Source organism: Callorhinus ursinus, unplaced genomic scaffold (genome assembly GCF_003265705.2).
Source record: "Callorhinus ursinus isolate GAN/ISIS: 27379988/994484 unplaced genomic scaffold, GSC_fseal_2.0 scaffold13, whole genome shotgun sequence".
Lineage (NCBI taxonomy): Eukaryota > Metazoa > Chordata > Mammalia > Carnivora > Otariidae > Callorhinus > Callorhinus ursinus.
Window position 1 is genome coordinate 41,202,050 of NW_027397075.1, and position 16,924 is coordinate 41,218,973.

The following is a 16,924-nucleotide window of genomic DNA, read 5'->3' on the forward strand; positions in this document are numbered from 1 at the left end:
GAAAAAGCCAGGCTCGTGGATGCCAGGCGAGCAATGGACTATGCAATGAAGAAGAGACGGTGTGGCAAATCCTTCATCACCATCTCTCTGCTAAGCAGCAGGCTCCTTGTCTACTCTAAGACTAATAACTTTGTCTTTGGGCCAGGCTTTCCAGCTAAGCCAATTAAATTTCTAATTACATTCTCACTGATCATTTTGCTGGGACGACCCACTCCAGTGACTCACAGTGAAGCCGTGTAACCTAAAGGGATATGGGCTCTTCAGGAGGATTGAAAGCCCACTAAAATGGAGTCATTTTCCTTTTAATTTTTCTTTACGAAGTTCTTTGATTCACAGGGACAGCTGCTAAGTCCAAAAGATTCTGGATGCTTACTCTATAACCCAAAGCTGAGCAAATCCGACTCAAACCACACCGTAACAGCAACTGGAGAATTTGGAAGTGCTCGCTGGGATTTGGGTCTCTATCACCATGGGGCCATCCAACACCCTCTACAAGCAGCTCATGGCTGGACCAAACCTGACCATTTTTAGATTCTTTCAGCTGCTGCTGTGTCTTCGTTCCACAGAGCTACACTGAGTCATTGCCACGCACTTTGGCTATGCTCTTTAAGTCGATTAATATTTATCATATCACACTATTAAACGCTTTCTAACAAAGAGGAGAAACATACTGCCAAGAAAGAGAATACACAAATAACATAGTTTAAAAAAAAACTCAACTTATTTAACAACTACTTGTCTCTCCCTCTCTATATGTACTTTTTTTTTTAAGATTTTATTTATTTGACACAGAGAGAGAGAGAGCACAAGTAGGCAGAGAGGCAGGCAGAGGGAGAGGGAGAAGCAGGCTCTCCATGAGCAGGGAGCCCGAAGTAGTACTCGATCCCAGGACCCTGGGATCACACTCCGAGCCGAAGGCAGACGCTTAACCAACTGAGCCACCCAGGTGCCCCTATATATCGTAACTTGTCTTTGCTGTCCATGATGAATACAGCACAAAGTGTGCATCTGTGTGTGCAAGAATTACCCACAGTTGTGTGAACATAGCACTGGGTGACATATTTAAAAAAACCAAACCAAAACACAACAAAAAAAAAGAGCCCTGCTATCAACCAGTCCCCCTGTAGGTGCTTCCTATTTATTGATTCTATTTTCTCTTGTTAACAACCGTGTTTGTGAAAGACTTTAATCTGCCTCTTAATTGGGCTGTCTCTTGGACCAGTACCACTTTCTATTGCTAGCACCTACCACAGCCCCAGAAACAGATCTTTCTATCCCTTATTTTTTGAGAGGTTGGTCAAAGGCATAGTTGTGGATATGGGGAACTATCACCAGAAGCGTAGAAGCTTCCTTTGTCCCTAGGTCAAACTGTCATCTGCCGGGAAACTTAATCATGTGCCTCTTGCGACTAGAATTCAAGCCAACGTGTCCTAAAGACTCCAGCTGGTTCCTACAACCCAGACTTAAGAAAAACAGGTTTCCTTTCAGCTTGAAATTGGTAAGACACTACCACCACCAGTGTCTAGTAGATTCCCAGTTGTTCTAGATGTTGAACACCACTCTCTTGGCCTGCTGGCTTCTCGCTTCTCCCTTCCCCCCTCCTCCCCCTTTCCTTGCCCTTTTCCCAACTACTTTTTTTTTTTAGTATAGCTGACACACAATCTTACATTGGTTGCAGGCGTATAACACAATGATTCGACATCTCTATAGGTTAATGCTGTGCGCCCCCCAGGTGTAGCTGCTATCTTGCACCCTAGGACGCTATCACAATATCACGACTACATTCCCATGCTGTACCTTTCATGCCCGTGATTCCCTCGCTCCATCACTGGAAGCCTGTATCTCTCACTCCTCTTCGCCCATGTCGCCCATCCCCCCCATTCCCCTCCCTTCCAGCGAGGGTCAGTTTGTTCTCTGTATTTATAGGTCTGCTTCTGCATTTTTTAAAAGGTTTATTTATTTATTTAAGTAATCTCCACACCCAACATGGGGCTTGAACTCATGACCCCACGATCAAGAGCCACATGCTTGAGGCGCCTGGGTGGCTCAGTCGTTAAGCGCCTGCCTTCGGCTCAAGTCATGATCCCAGGGTCCTGGGATCGAGCCCCGCATCGGGCTCCCTGCTCAGCAGGAAGCCTGCTTCTCCCTCTCCCACTCCCCCTGCTTGTGTTCCTGTTCTTGCTGTCTCTCTCTCTGTCGAATAAATAAAAAAAATCCTAAAAAAAAAAAAAAGCCACATGCTCTTCTGACTGAGTCAGCCAGGTGCCCCTGATTCTGCTCTTTGTATGTTTATTCATTTGTGGGGTTTTGTTGCTGTTGTCGTTCACTTACGAGTGAAATGATACGGGATTTGTCTTTCTTGGTCTGACTTATTCCACTTAGCGTACTACCCTCTTGGCGCAGCACATCGTCCCACACATACCTTTGGTGTGACAGCTGCAGGGCAAGCAGCGGTCCCTCTCCCTCTGTCGGTAGAACCCGTGCTGGCACCGCTCACAGTGAGGGCCATCCGTGTGGTCATTGCAGTTGAGACAGCGGAATCCGCTCCCTGTCTGTCTGTGAAGCTCGGGATCAAAGACGCACTGCCTGGACTTCCCGTTGCAGTCACACACTGGGGGGCGGGGGGAGACATCGCTAGTAAAAAGCTCAGAGACAATACTATTGTTATTAATAGAAACTAGGCATGGGGTACCAAACATTCATGCCAACGACTTGGAGTTAGGTAAGGATGAAATGGGACGCGGACTGTGAGCGTCCTTGTCCAACCTAAAGAAAGTGGGAGCTCCACGGGGGCAGGGTGGGGGATGCTATCAGACAGAACATGAGCTCAAAGTGGCCCGACTGTCCCATTCCTCAAGAGACACCAACAATCTCACATGAGGTATTTTTATGTAAAAATTCCCGATTTACATATTTGCAAGGAGTTCATTTTTAAAACCCTGTGCAACCCCCTAGAACAAGCCTATGGGCTAAAGAAGACCTGAGGACCACCAGCGTGTGTGCCCTGGCACAACTGTCTAACAGCTGATGGTGTCATCTGTCCCTCCAGTGATGGTCAAGGCTGAGGAGCTAATATGAGTGTCTGGACAGGTATCTCTCTCCACCCCTCACTGTGCCTTGGGTGGCCCTCCCAGAGCCAGGTGTCAAAAAGAATCATAGCCCCATGAAGAATACATTTTCCCAAGTGTCCAGGAAAGTTCACCCGTTGATGTTCCAGAGACACTCCTAGAGTGACATCTCCATGGGGGACCTAAAAGCCAGTGAGATAACATGTGGAAATACTCAGCGTCGTTCCTGGTGCAGGGCAGACCCTCAAAAATTGTTTCAGTCACAGCTGAGAAGAGAAAGATGATAAACCTTGAGGTTAAAAGAATCGGATCCAATAAATACCAGTTCTACTGTTTTCTTGGGCAAATCCCTTCAACTCTCTGAACCTCTTTTCTTTTATAAATGTGGAAGGCATTCCCTGCCTCCCTGGATTGTTGAGAGGATCTCACTGAGAAAAGAACATCCAGTCCTTCACATCTGCTACTTCACTCACACAAGACAGGGAGACAGGCACTGCCTCAGAGGAGAAAAATGCCATTCAGAAAGGTTAAGTAACTTGACCCAGTGGAGAGCTGGGGTTTGAACCTGTGTCTGATGCCAAAACCCACTTTCTTTCCACCAGGCACACTGGACCTGCTTAGGGCCACAATTCACGTAGCGCACGGACAGAAAGAGTTGACAAATGGGACAACAACGCGCACGGAGCAGCTGTCCTGTGCGGGCCGTGTCAGGCTCTGAAGGCACAAAGATGATGAAGTAAACCCATGAGCTTCCTACTCGACTTCCTTACCACACACGCTTCCTACAACTCGCTCTCTAATCTGGGGAAAGTGAACTAGCATCTCTCCAGAGCCCACTCCATTTCTAGCACTTCACATGCCTCAGCTCGGTTACTTCTCACAACACTTCAACACGGGCTTTACTGTCCCCATTGACTGGATAAAGAAACTAAAGCTCAGAGAGCATGGATATATTGCTTCAAGTCACATGGCTAAATGGCAACCATATCATTTGCTCCTAGGTCTGTCCAACCACAAAGGCCTCTCCTTCCCATTTTACCCCTGCGTCTCAAGAATCTGGTTACCACTGGGCATGGAGGCATTCCTTCTAGAAATCCCTCACACAGGCTTCTCAGTCCCTACTCAAATCTCTCCACTGACAGCACTGGTTATTATAAATTATTTTTTTAATAAATTATAATTATAATTTTTTTGGAATTTTAAATCTGCCTCCCTCCCTGTAATTTTTACTATGCGTTCTTGTTCTTCCCTGGAAAACACACACAGACACACACACAGACACACACACACACACACCTACTCTCTTCTCCATTTACTTATTCTATATCAGACATTGTTTTACAAGCACGGGAGCAGCCGAACCTTTGACCATCTGAAGACAGTGACAGCATTTCCCTCTTTAGCCTTCTCTCCTTCTGGTTACACTGGAGACCTATCACCCCCAGGTCTTTCAGCCACTTCCCGTGTCATGATTTCTAGATTCTTCTTGACTGTCCTCCAAGGAACATACTCTAATTTCCCATGTCTTTCTTGAAATGGCCAGACTTTATAACAGTACACCAAGGGTGGTTTGAACAGCTCAGCTTGCAACACAACTGGATACTATAATTCCAGGGACGCAATTTAACATTTCATTAAACTCACAGCATACTAAGTTTGCACTCAATTCAGGCTCCCTGGTCTTTTTTGCCGAACTGGTGCCAAGCCAAATCTTTCCCAACGAATGCTTGTGTAACTGACTTTCTGGATCCCGAACAGATGTACCACACAGCTGTCATGCGCTGTGAAATCACCGAGTACATCGTTAGGCACGTACAAGAGCTAAATCCGGCAGCCAACGACCCTTGTGAGGTTACCCAGCTGGATGGCACCATGTGCCAGGGCCCTTTCCCGCTCTGGATGCCTTTTGAGGACAAACTCCAAACCATCACGACATTTTCATTGTGCCTCTCTTCACCCTGAACAAACTCTTTGCCAAGTTTATAGTTTATAATAGTTAACTTGATAAGGATAGCTCATGAAATACTTATTCAGAGCAATATTTTTAAAAATAGACAACCTGATTATCATCTAGCTTTTAATACCTCCCTCCCCATCTGTCGTTTCTCCTTTTGGGCTCACTCTGGGGGAAAAAAACAAACAAACCACACCTGTGTTCTTCCTTTAAATCTGCAGCCTTCTGTGGAGGGGCATGACACTTCCAGCCAGGGAGGTCAGCAGCTAGCAGCTCCACTCTGGAACTCGCCCACAGCTGAATTCCCCTCCTCTGCCCACCTGAGTTTCCATGAAAGCCCATGGTTGTGCTGACTGGAGTGAGGGACGCCTAGGCCATGTGTCCAGGAGTGTATTCGGCCTCCTGGGCCCATATGATGTGAGCACTTCATGAGGAGAGTCCCCAGCCTCGCCTGCAGGACTTTGAGGTTTCCAAGCTGCACCGAGTTCAGCACTTAGCCAAACTGCACTTTGTTTAATATTGACTCTACGAGGGGCGCCTGGGTGGCTCAGTCGGTTAAGCGTCTGCCTTCGGGCTCAGGTCATGATCCCAGGGTCCTGGGATTGAGCCCCGCGTCGGGCTCCTTGCTAAGCAGGAGCCTGCTTCTCCCTCTGCCTCTCTCCCTGCTTGTGCTCTCTCTCTCTCTGTGTGTGTGTCAAATAAATAAATAAAATCTTTAAAAAAATATTGACTCTTCAGAGCATTCACACCTGGAGGAGGAGGAGAGCAGAGAGTTTGTTCCTTTTGCACGGGATGACCCCTTTTGTCACTGATGCATTTGAAACAAGATCTTTCTCAAGTCATCTCCTGAATTTAGACTAACTTCCCTAAAACTAATTATTACTCACGCTCATTGCTGCGGGGATAAAAGAATCTTTTTATTTCAAATTCCAGAATATTCTTGCAATTGGCTCCCTAAAATGGGCCTCATACTGCTTGAGCCTGGTCCTTTTTATTCTGTGACCGATTTCTGCCTTGCCACGGGCCCGGGCACTCTGTCTGCAGAAGGGCACTGCCACGCCGGGAGCGAGGATGCAGGGGGCAGTGGGGACTCTGCCAGAAGGGCTCTCGGGGAAGCAGCCCACCATAGCCACGTGGGGATGCTGCCCACTGTGGTCGGCACTTCCACGTAGGTTTCCAAAGAAGACAGATATCTGGCTTTGTGTATGACATCTACTGATTTTTTAAATGGGGGCACAACAAATTTTTTTTAAATTTCTGTTTGCAATAAAGCTGTGTCCAAGGGCAAATCTTTGCACTTGACTCTGCTCTTCTAACAGGCAGAAAACATGGTCATGCTTTAGAAAAAGGAGAAATGGGGCCCTCGTCTAATGGAACAGTGGCTTGGTCATCGTGGGTATCTGATGTTTTTTGTTGTTGCTGTTGTTTGGGTTTTTTTTTTTAAGATTTTATTTATTTATTTGAGAGAGAGAAAGAGAGAAAGCACAAAGGGTGGGGAGGGGCAGAGGGAGAGGGAGAAGCAGGCTCCCCAATGAGCAGGGAGCCCGATGAGAGGCTTGATCCCAGGACCCCGGGATCATGACCTGAGCTGAAGGCAGATGTTTAACCGACTGAGCCACCCAGGCACCCTATCCAGTATTTTTTTAATGAACAAATGAATGAATGTTCTCTTGAACTTCAGGAAATCCCTAGATGTGTTTTGACCCCTGAAAGGACTCCATGTGTCCCCACATGTCTGGACCTGCCTTAAAAATACAAATACTAATATCTGGCAGTCTCTCTCTTCTCTATTCCTTGAAAGGATGATTTTCTCCACAGCAGCTCAGTCCAGAAAACAACCTTTCTTGGTAACTTGTAATACAATGCTTTATTTAGGTTAATAGACCTAAATATAAGCCTTGGCTACATTTTCAAACAGGAAGAAATTCTTAAAATGTTTATTATACTTTCCTTCTTTTATATTTAGCCTTGTTCAATTTCATGTCTAGAACTTCCTTTTCATTTTTATCTTATAATCTACTTGCTATCCTTCCAAATTTCATAAATAGGCTGTCTAGTTTCCATCAGGGAATCTTGACACAAAGACAAGTGATGGCAGTATAAAGACGGGAGTCTTGGACATTTCCTGGGTTGCCTGGGAAGCGTTTATCAAGGGTCCATTCACTCGACAAATACATATGGAGCATCTAGTATGTGCCAGGTGCTGTTCCAGGTACTGGGGATATGGCGGTAAACAAAACCAATTGCTGTCCCAGCCCTCATGGAGTTTTCATGTGAGCCAGGGGGAAAGAAAATAAACAAGGTAAGTAATACAGAGAGAATATTGGGATAGTGAGATTTGTTAAGGAGAAATACATAAAGAAGTGAAAGGAAATAGGAAATTGCAAGGGGAGGGGGTAAGTGAGGAGGAAGGAAAGGTTGAAAGTGCCATCAGCTGGTTTACTATCTTTTTTAAGATTTTTTTTAAGTAATCTCTACACCCAACATGGGGCTTGAACCCACAACCCCGAGATCAAGAGTCACATGCTCCTCTGACCGAGCCAGCCAGGCACCCCTGGTTTACTATTTTATTTCACTTGTGATGCTGGTCTATTCATGAGCTTTATCCATTTATCTACTAGACATGATGTTTTTCTTATAAATTATGAATTATTTACCTAACAAATGTATCAAACTATTCCTCTCTCATTTTGTTACATATGTTCTTTACCCCTCCTGACAAATCTCCTTTGTCTCCGAAGTACCTCACTGACAGATTTTGCTTTACCAATTCTTATTCCTTTTTCCCCCTCCTTCTGTCCTTGGTCACTTAGATGTACATTTATTTTATTCATTTAATAAATACCACTTCCCATCTGACAGGGAGGCTGCACCTGGATCCCGGGACTTCATGAACCAGCATGATTTCAAAAAAGGGAGATGCCAATGTTTTATTTTGTCAAATAAGAGATTAAATATGTATACATTTAATCAATATATTGGGCTTTCTCAAACACCCATTGCATTGTCCACATTTTCCTCATTTCACCATGGACAGGCATGGGTCTGGGGCTCGGCGTTCACTTATCACTGCAGCGGAAAAAAACAGAAACGAGTCACTCTGGGACCCTGAACAGACCCAAAGCCTTCAGAATCAAGACGGGCAGTTTTTTTCTCTCTCTTTCAGTGAACTCAGTACCACCGGTGCCAGGTCCCATCCACTGTCTTATTTGACTATTCCTTTGTACTGCGCTTTTCCAAGCTAGGGACATCTCTGCAAGCTTTTGTCCTTTCCTGTGTCGGTGCCCTCACTCCATCTCCCCCCCAAATCCTGGTCTCTGTCAGCCATGGGTCTCTCCACAGCTAAAGGAATGAGGTTCATCAAGTTGACCTTCTTAGAGAAGCCCGCCGGGCAGCCCGACACAGGCTGACCCACCCGCCACCACCCACACACCCCCAGACACAGATCCGAGAGGCAGGCAGCCCTCTGCAAACAATGGAGCAAGGTGTGCAGAACCCCTCAGGCTCACTTCACAACACTCCCACCCTCACTCCAACACACAGCTCCAACAAACAGGTCGAGACAGGAAGCACGGGGCAAAGGCTGTTTCCAAGCTGCATCCTTAGGAGAATGAAAGGAAACCGAAACTACTTCCTAGGGTTGTGCTGTGGCAAAGCCTTGGACTAATCAGCATCAGTGGTGGCCATTCATCAAAACCTCATTTTAAATTTCCCATAGAAAACACTCTAAGCAGTTATGAGGAATTGTAACAACTTGGCATTAATATGATCGTTTGTGTATAAGCAGATCTTCTTTCTATTGCTCTAAACTTAAAAACATGCTCTGCTTTTCACCAATGTGACCTAACAATTTATGGGATCATCATGCTTTTTAGTGCTCTAACAAGTAACAACAAATTTAAAAATCCAAAGCTCCTTTCAAAACCCTGCAGATTTGGTGCTGCTGACCTCTCCAACTTTCTCTCATTCCTCTTTGTCTTTCTCTCTCTCTCTGGGCTCCAACACACAGACCCTTGCATGAATTCTGGAAAGCACCACCTTCCTCCCACTGCAGGCCTCTAGGCTTGCTATATCCTTTGCCAGGAGCGCTACCTGCTCCCACCGTCCCTAAATCCACACAGCAACCCAGTGATCTTTTTAAGAACATAAATGAGGTGGTGTAGGGCCCGTGCTGATGGCCCTTTTACAGCTTCTCCCTCCTCTGAATGCCCACAGGACTTCGTCCTCACCTCTGGCCTGGCATTTATCACTTTTTGTCCCATGCCTTCGCTATTTGCCTACAGGACTTACTTCCTCTATAGCCTTTTCCACGTTTGTATCCCCACCGTACCTAACCGAGGCGTGGGACTGTGACGGGTAGGAAGGCAGGCAGGCAGGCAGGCGGACTCTAAGAAAAGCCAAAAAGCACCTGAAAATCTCCCAGGAGTCCAGGGACCCCGTATGAAAATTTCTCAACACAATACACCAAATTTCCATTGTCTACACATATGGCATTCAGCGTAAATTTAAAAAGCTACTGTTTCAACCAAAAACAAAACAAAACAAAACAAAACAAAACAAAACAAAACAAAAAAACTGCATGGTGCGATGGAAACAGAAAGAACTGCGAGAGGAAGGTGATAGTTTCAGTTAGAAGGAGCATCTGAGATTTTGAGGTTTGCTCTCACACCAGAGCAACTAGTTCCGCGTCCAGACAGCCTGCGCACCGGTGGTGGTTCGGAAGCCGGGAGCTGAGCTGACGCCCGGCCTGCGCCCGCCGACTCAAAAGGCAGCAAGGCCAGAGCGAGGAGGGCGGGAGGGGCTGGGGGGAGGCCGGCCGAGAGCGTGAGATCAGCTTGCAGGGGTCAGGCAGCCTTGACAGGCAGTGAACTTGGCCCACGCGCGGGACGACCTCAGGGGCTAGGAATCCGGGCGTCATGTTTGAACCTGGCACTGCGTGCCGGCCACCCTGGCCGCAGCTCTGCCGCCCTCGCCTTCCTTCGGGGCTCACGCGCGCATGCTGACTCGGTGACACGCAGCACGTTTGTAAAGTAAGTCCCCTGGGATCGCTCGCGGAGCTTGTGCGGAGATGGCACTCCATTCTCTTCCTTATTTAGAGGAAAGGTGCGTGCCCTTGCTAGGATTTTGTGCCCCTCGTTCCCTTTCGGAGACACCAAATCTTTTTCTGTTCTTCCCTTCTGAAATTGTCTTCCCTGGGACACTATAAGGCCGTCCTATCAGGTTTCCTCTTGGTTTCTGACCTCGTCCCCCACTCCCACTCAAGTCTTTGTGGCTCCTCTCCTTACACTAACTCTAAATGTTGGGGTTGTTCCAGGCTCAGTCCTGAACCTCCACCACACCTCACCCTGGAACTCTCTTACCCCAGCCAAGGGCTTGGATAACCGTGAGAGATGCTGACCAGGGCGCCAAGGTCCTTCCTGGCCCAGACTTCATTCTCACCTTCAGACTAGCCACCTACTTTAGGTTTCCAGCTGGTGGCCTCACCAAGCTCTTTACACAGAACATGTTTAAAACCAAACTCATAGTTGTCATCCCTTCAAGTCAAAAGGCTGGAAGCTGTCCTTATAGGTTCTCCATCCTTACTTGTCCATGTTCTATGCAATACCAAATTCTTTTTTTTTTTTTTAAGATTTTATTTATTTATTTGACACAGAGAGAAAGCGAGCACAAGCAGGGGGAGTGGCAGGCAAAGGGAGAAGCAGGCTCCTGGCTGAGCAAGGAGCCTGATGTGGGACTCCATCCCAGGACCCTGAACCGAAGGCAGACGCTTAAAAACTGAGTCACCCAGGTGCCCTGCAACACCAAATTCTATTGATATAACCCACTACATAGCTCAAGCCCATCTATGTCCAAAATAGCCCTTCTAGCGCAAACCCTTATCACCCCTTGCCTAAAAGACTTCCTAACTGAATTCCCTACAACTTCTCTTGCCTCTATCCAGCAGTCAGAACACCTTTCCAAAATACAAATTCCACCAATACCTCTCTGCTTACAGCTCTCCAGTACCTTTCCTTTACTTTTAGGATGAAGAGCAGAATTCCTTAACATTGCTACAAAGACTTACATGGTTTAATCCTACCTACTTTTCCAGCCTAATTTCATAAACACTTCCCACTGGGACATCTTCACCTCACTCCCATTCATTTCATTTATACCTCATTTTATATCTTTACTTCCTCTGCTTCTTAAAATTCTTGATTTGTAAAGGAAAAGCATCATGGTGGGGAGAGGCGATTTGGGCTAACATGGCAACCACCATCTTCCCTTTTGTTTTTTCAAAGCAGTTACACTAAAAATTCAACCTTCATTTGTCCTATTGAATATTATTCCCTTCCTCTGAGTCAAAGAACTGGCCTCCCGTAAACTGACAACACTTTTATGCTCAAGGATAGCAACCGTCACCTCTGTGAAGTCAAGTCAGTTGTAATGAGGTTCAGCAGGAAGTCCAAATGTAAAGCATTAGACTGAAAGTGATGAATAAAATTAATGTTGAGAATAGTATACTCACATTAAAAAAAAAAAACCCAAAACCTGGCAAATGTTTATCTTCAGAACAAAAGCAATTATTGAAAGTGTCCTTTAAGTAGCAATCTAATGTATTATTTTTACAAATATGCAAATTGCACATTACTTACAAACCCTAAAGCAAGATACACCTGACATCCATCAGTTAGGCAGATACCAAAGGCATTGGTAGCTATCATCCTAGTTGCCAAAATCGAAGTCTCTAAACCAGAGATACTCAAGATGACAAGGTGAGTATTTTTATTTTATTATACTTACATGTGATGATGAAAATGCTCATAAGTATTTTCTAGTTTTAAAACCTCCTTCATGAGATTTTTCTTTCCAAGATTTAATATGTCTCTCAGGTTGGGTGAGAGTCTGAAGATTTCTTTATTTAAACTAATCTTGAAATATTATGGTTTAATGTGTGAATGTCTGCTTCCAGCTTCATCTTTTTAAGGCATGTCACAATATGTGTTCTAATTAAAATTTAAAACTGAAATGGCACTTCCCTCACTAAAGAGTTTTTAAACTGAATTCAGTTTTTCTCTCACATTTTTCACAGCTGCCTTTTTTTTTTTAAGATTTATTTATTTGAGAGAGAGAGCACGAGCTGGGGGTGAGGGGCAGAGGGAGACGGAGAAGCAGACTCCCCGCAGAGCAGGGAACCTGATGCGGGGCTCGGGGCCCCATCCCAGGACCCCAGGATCATGACCTGAGCCAAAGGCAGACGCTTAACAGACTGAGCCACCCAGGCGCCCCACACTCTTAATAGTTTAAAGTCATCAAGGGTCAATGAAATTCCCCACATTTTCATTTTGAATGATTACAGCTTAATAGGAGTCACCTAGTTTCACTAAGAGTTCATAGCACATTATGTTACAACCTAGATTTGGAAACGGCCCATGTGGACTGCAGACACTTGGCCCGATAAGGCCTACACCAGGAGACCACATCTGGAGATGCCTTCCCCGAATGCCCCACCAGGGCCCAGGCAGACAGCAGGGAGAGGGAAAGAAAGTCCCAGCCAACAGGGAGGTTGGGGACACCAGTTGTCCTCTAACCAGCAAAGGAGTGGAGGGTAAAGGGGGAGGCTGATGGCTCAGTCTGAGTGAGTTCAAAGGTGAAAGTGAAGAGAAGATTAGCACACAAGATACAGAAGAGTTTCTCCTTTTCTTACACCTGGCACCTGTAAGGGCTCTACGCCAAGACAGCTGGTGTCAGCTACAGGATGGAGACTCATCAGTGAGTGTACATGCTAAGGCTTCCACATGCAAATATTCAACACCCCCACATCCTTCTGACCACACAAATAGCGATTTCTATATTTCTATGAAATCATCTATAAAGAAACGTTTCAATATAGAAAGCATATTTAACTAACTTCAAAGAGTATGGTATTCACTGAGCATTTTCTATATGACTCAACAAAAGGTATCCTGAGACCTTTTAAGAGGAGCTGAAATAAAGAAAATTAGAGTGTTCAGGACAGCTAGAGGTGACATGAAGCAATGAGGACCAAAGGGGGAAAAATGTGTATAAGGAGTCTGGGTAAAGAAAAGCTAAAAAGGAAATTCTGATTTGTATTGAACTGCTTTTCAGAGTACATATTAAATGTGGTTTTTCAATCATTTAAATTTATATTTTGTTGGCTCTTTTAAAAAAAAGTTACCAAATAAATACTTCCTCTTTAAACCTTAGACTGCTTTTAGGAACAATGTATTTCTGTACAAGGAGATTAGCCATAGATTTTCCGCTATTCCTACAGCCCTTCACAAAGATATACCCATGTGGGTATGTTCAGGCTTACTGTGCCCCATTATAGTTCTCAGTTTGACAAAAGAACAATGGTAATTCACGTACAATTACAATGTTGGGACAATATGTATGGAGTACCTTTATAGCATCTTCCTTAGAGATTCTTTTCTGAAAGAAAATCCATTTGAAAATTGTAGATTAAAACCGTACTGCTTAAAGTCAGAAGAATGAATCAAATGGTCTTTTAGGGGCCCAACCATTATTTATATATTCATAAGAAGAAGTAACAAATATTCCAAGAAGAGATTGGGCCACGAAGCCTCCACTAGGGAGTGGGTGCCATGTGTCTTGCATCTCAGCTGGACAAATGCACTGCTCCTCTACCATCTCCTCCCACGCCAGGTCAGCCATGGCCTCACCTCTTTGCCCGTGGACCTCAGCACATGAACGTCCCCTCCTACCATGAACCGCCCCCTCCCGTGAGGCAAGAGCAGAAGCTTTGGGTTACTGTTGGACCCAGTGCCATTGCAAAGTAGACCAGTCTGTCTGCGATGAGAATTGATCTTTCAACATTCGGAATCCCCTTTTACCAAAAGCAAAATGGGTGATAATTTGAAATAGTAGTAGTAAGTAAGTGTAAAGCTTACATGGTCAATGTTCTGGCCATGGAACTGTCCTGATCCTGAAAGACTCTAAAACTCATAGAGAGACCAATGGTCTCCAACAAGGAGAGAAAAATAGCCTCTGGACACAAATATGCATATATAGAGTCAAAATGTCAACAGTTATTGGAGAACAACGACTAGTAAAACAAAAAGGCTTATCACTCTCCCTCAACTGTCCTTTTATTATTTTTTAACTGAGCCACCTGGTCAATTCCAAGCTGCATGAAAATCTGACAACAAAGTTGAACAAAAAAGAAAAAGAGAGAGAGAGAAAACTTAGTCATTTAAAAACTGTTCTCTTGTCAATGCCCCCACAAACTAGAGTTTGTGTTTGGTTTTAACCTGTGGTCCCCTGACATTTTTGAAGGAAAGGCCACTACAGTGAGTCACATACACAAACAGAGACATCTGAATAGACAGGACACAGAAGTCCCTACTAGAGACACTGGGATGTTCTTATCATAATAGATCAAGATTCCACCAAGTCTAGAAATTAATTTATACGAAAAAATTTTAAGAAGAATTAGAAATAAGCCAAGAAGCTGTCTTGTTAAAGAACATTAAACTAGCAACTGAAATCTGGTCCCATTACGCAGTGCGTGGCTCTGGTCAGGGCAATCACTGTTCTGTGCCTCAATTTGCCCATCTACAAAGGAGGATTACACATGTTAGAGCCCAGCTCTGTGATAACGAAGAGATCACAATGCAAATTCTCCGTTCCTTTACCTGGGGCCCGGGTATCATGTTCCTCATCTACAAAATGAGAGGCTGGTGTCAAGAACCTCTAAGGACCACTCTCATTTAGGACCATGATGCTGTAGGATGAGAAAAAAGTGGGGCAATGTGCCTTTTTAAAAATTTTTTTATTGTTATGTTAATCACCATACATTACATCATTAGTTTTTGATGTTGTGTTCCATGATTCATTGTTTGTGCATAACACCCCGTGCTCCACGCAGAACATGCCTTCTTTAATACCCATCACCAGGCTAACCCATCCCCCCACCCGAAATGTGCCTTTTTTTTGTTTGTTTGTTTTTTGTTTTCGAAATGTGCCTTTTTGTAAGAAATGTCCCACCTACATGCAGCTAAAGATTTGAGTAACTTTTCCAGTGTTTAGTGTGGGAAATGGCTGGGCTGCAATTTAATATTTTTTAGAATGTGAATATTGACAACAATGAATACAAATAAAATCTGGAAAAGAAGCAGGTTGGAATTCTGTGAATGGTCGACCAGCCTGAAGAAGGCCAGGATGCGTATACCTTTAGCCAGGTGATCTCCATCTCTCCTCTGATACAGCAGAAGGGAAAGACTTGATTGAGCCCTTCCATTGATCAGTGTTGGAGGTAGCACCATGCTCTTCTTCTTTCATAATTGTGACATAAGGAAGCACATGTTTGTTGGGGAGGCACATATTTAGACACACAGTCACCCACAGAAACAGAAGAGACTGCGCTTTGGGCCTTGGATATGATTCAAATATTACATCATGTACCTGGGGGTTATTATATTAGTACACAGCCCAGTAATGATTCAGTAATCCGCTAGGCCTAATTTGTGACTAAATTAGAGTCTTCTATAATCTATGGCACTCCTATTTCTATACTGGTCTGTAACAGATGATTCAAGACTTGTCATTGGAAATTTCTTTAGGAAAAAAAAAGTCTATATATAGTTGAACCACTAAGGACTTAAATGGGAAAAATATTCCCAAAATTGCCTCAACAGCTGCATTCCATGCTCCTGACTTTCCTATCAGCACAGGTCACAAACCAATATTCTTCCTCAGCTCCCTGGACCAGTCGAGCTAAGCCAATGTCTGCCCCCAGCTCAGGACACCAGAATTTAAGCCTTCATAGGAATTTCCAGCATATACTCCAACCCAGTTCTATACTCCTGTTTATTGCACATACTTGAATATAATAAGGTGGAGGTTTTTATTTTTCTGGGGCGGGGTGGGGGGAAGTCTTTTCCAAAATCTCCCCTGGTATGGGGCACTTTCTCAATTGCTTTTATTGTTAAAATATTATTTGGGGAACACACATTAATTTGACATGACGTCAATCAATGTTTTGGATATTTATCAGTAAGAAAGAAGAAATTGTGTTGAACACAATTCTCATTCTCATACTTGTTCATTATCTCACAATGGTGAGTGCCAAAAGTTGTCATAAATAAACCTTTCAAGATGTTTATGCTGTGAAGATTACAATGTGCGTTGAAGGATAATGTTTAATCTTTGGGACAATTTGAAAATGGTGCACTTTCCAGTGACAGCATCAAAAGCAGACTCAAATCGAGCTGTATCTCAAGCCACCCATGTCCGAAGTGAAGGAGAAACTGTATTCAAGTTGCATTCGATGCTAAAGGTGGAGTTTGAATGTAATTAGTTCATGAAATGTGGATTTACAAATTAATACTTGTAAGTTATTATTTTATAAATTATGTGACTTTAAGTGGGTTTGTGAATTAACATGCTAAATTAAGCATAAAAAAACATGTGACCACTGCATGTACACTGCTAAATGTTTTCATAATCTGGTTGGCCAAACCTTTTGGTGGGGGATGGGGGAAATTCTCCTATTGAGAAGTGGGAGACCAGGTTCTGTGAGGATCCTCTTATATCTGGGTATGTTCTAGAGAGCAACAGACTTGACGAATCTGTATGTGATGCGATCTGGTGGTTGACAAAAGGCAAGGATAAGAAATGCTATGAAAACTGACTTTGGAATTCCAACCTGCTTTGGGTCCTTTGTCAGGAATTCCATTTGTTTCATTGGGTAAGACCGGGGATTCATTTCAGCCTGAGCAGGAGGGCTCCTCATCACCTTTCTTGGGCTAATGCAAGGAACCTCTTCAAAAATTTTACCACTTAAAACTCAGAAGGCAATATATTGACATTCAACCCCGGCGAGGCAGTTAGTTAAAGTAATACTGAACACAGAGCAAGAGCTTCCTAGGCACTGTGCAAA

The 16,924-nt window shown here is 44.3% G+C and overlaps 1 protein-coding gene across 2 annotated transcripts in view; it reads right to left on the reverse strand.

The window, feature by feature from the left end:
* The window catches only part of LAMC2 (laminin subunit gamma 2), a 56,104-nt gene that overhangs the window by 34,691 nt on the left and 4,489 nt on the right, over positions 1–16,924 (reverse strand). For both annotated transcript variants that reach the window (XM_073900132.1, XM_073900133.1), the window contains one exon: positions 2,423–2,611. In XM_073900132.1, coding sequence (XP_073756233.1) covers positions 2,423–2,611 — 189 coding nt within the window. The remainder of the gene's footprint in view (positions 1–2,422; positions 2,612–16,924) is intronic.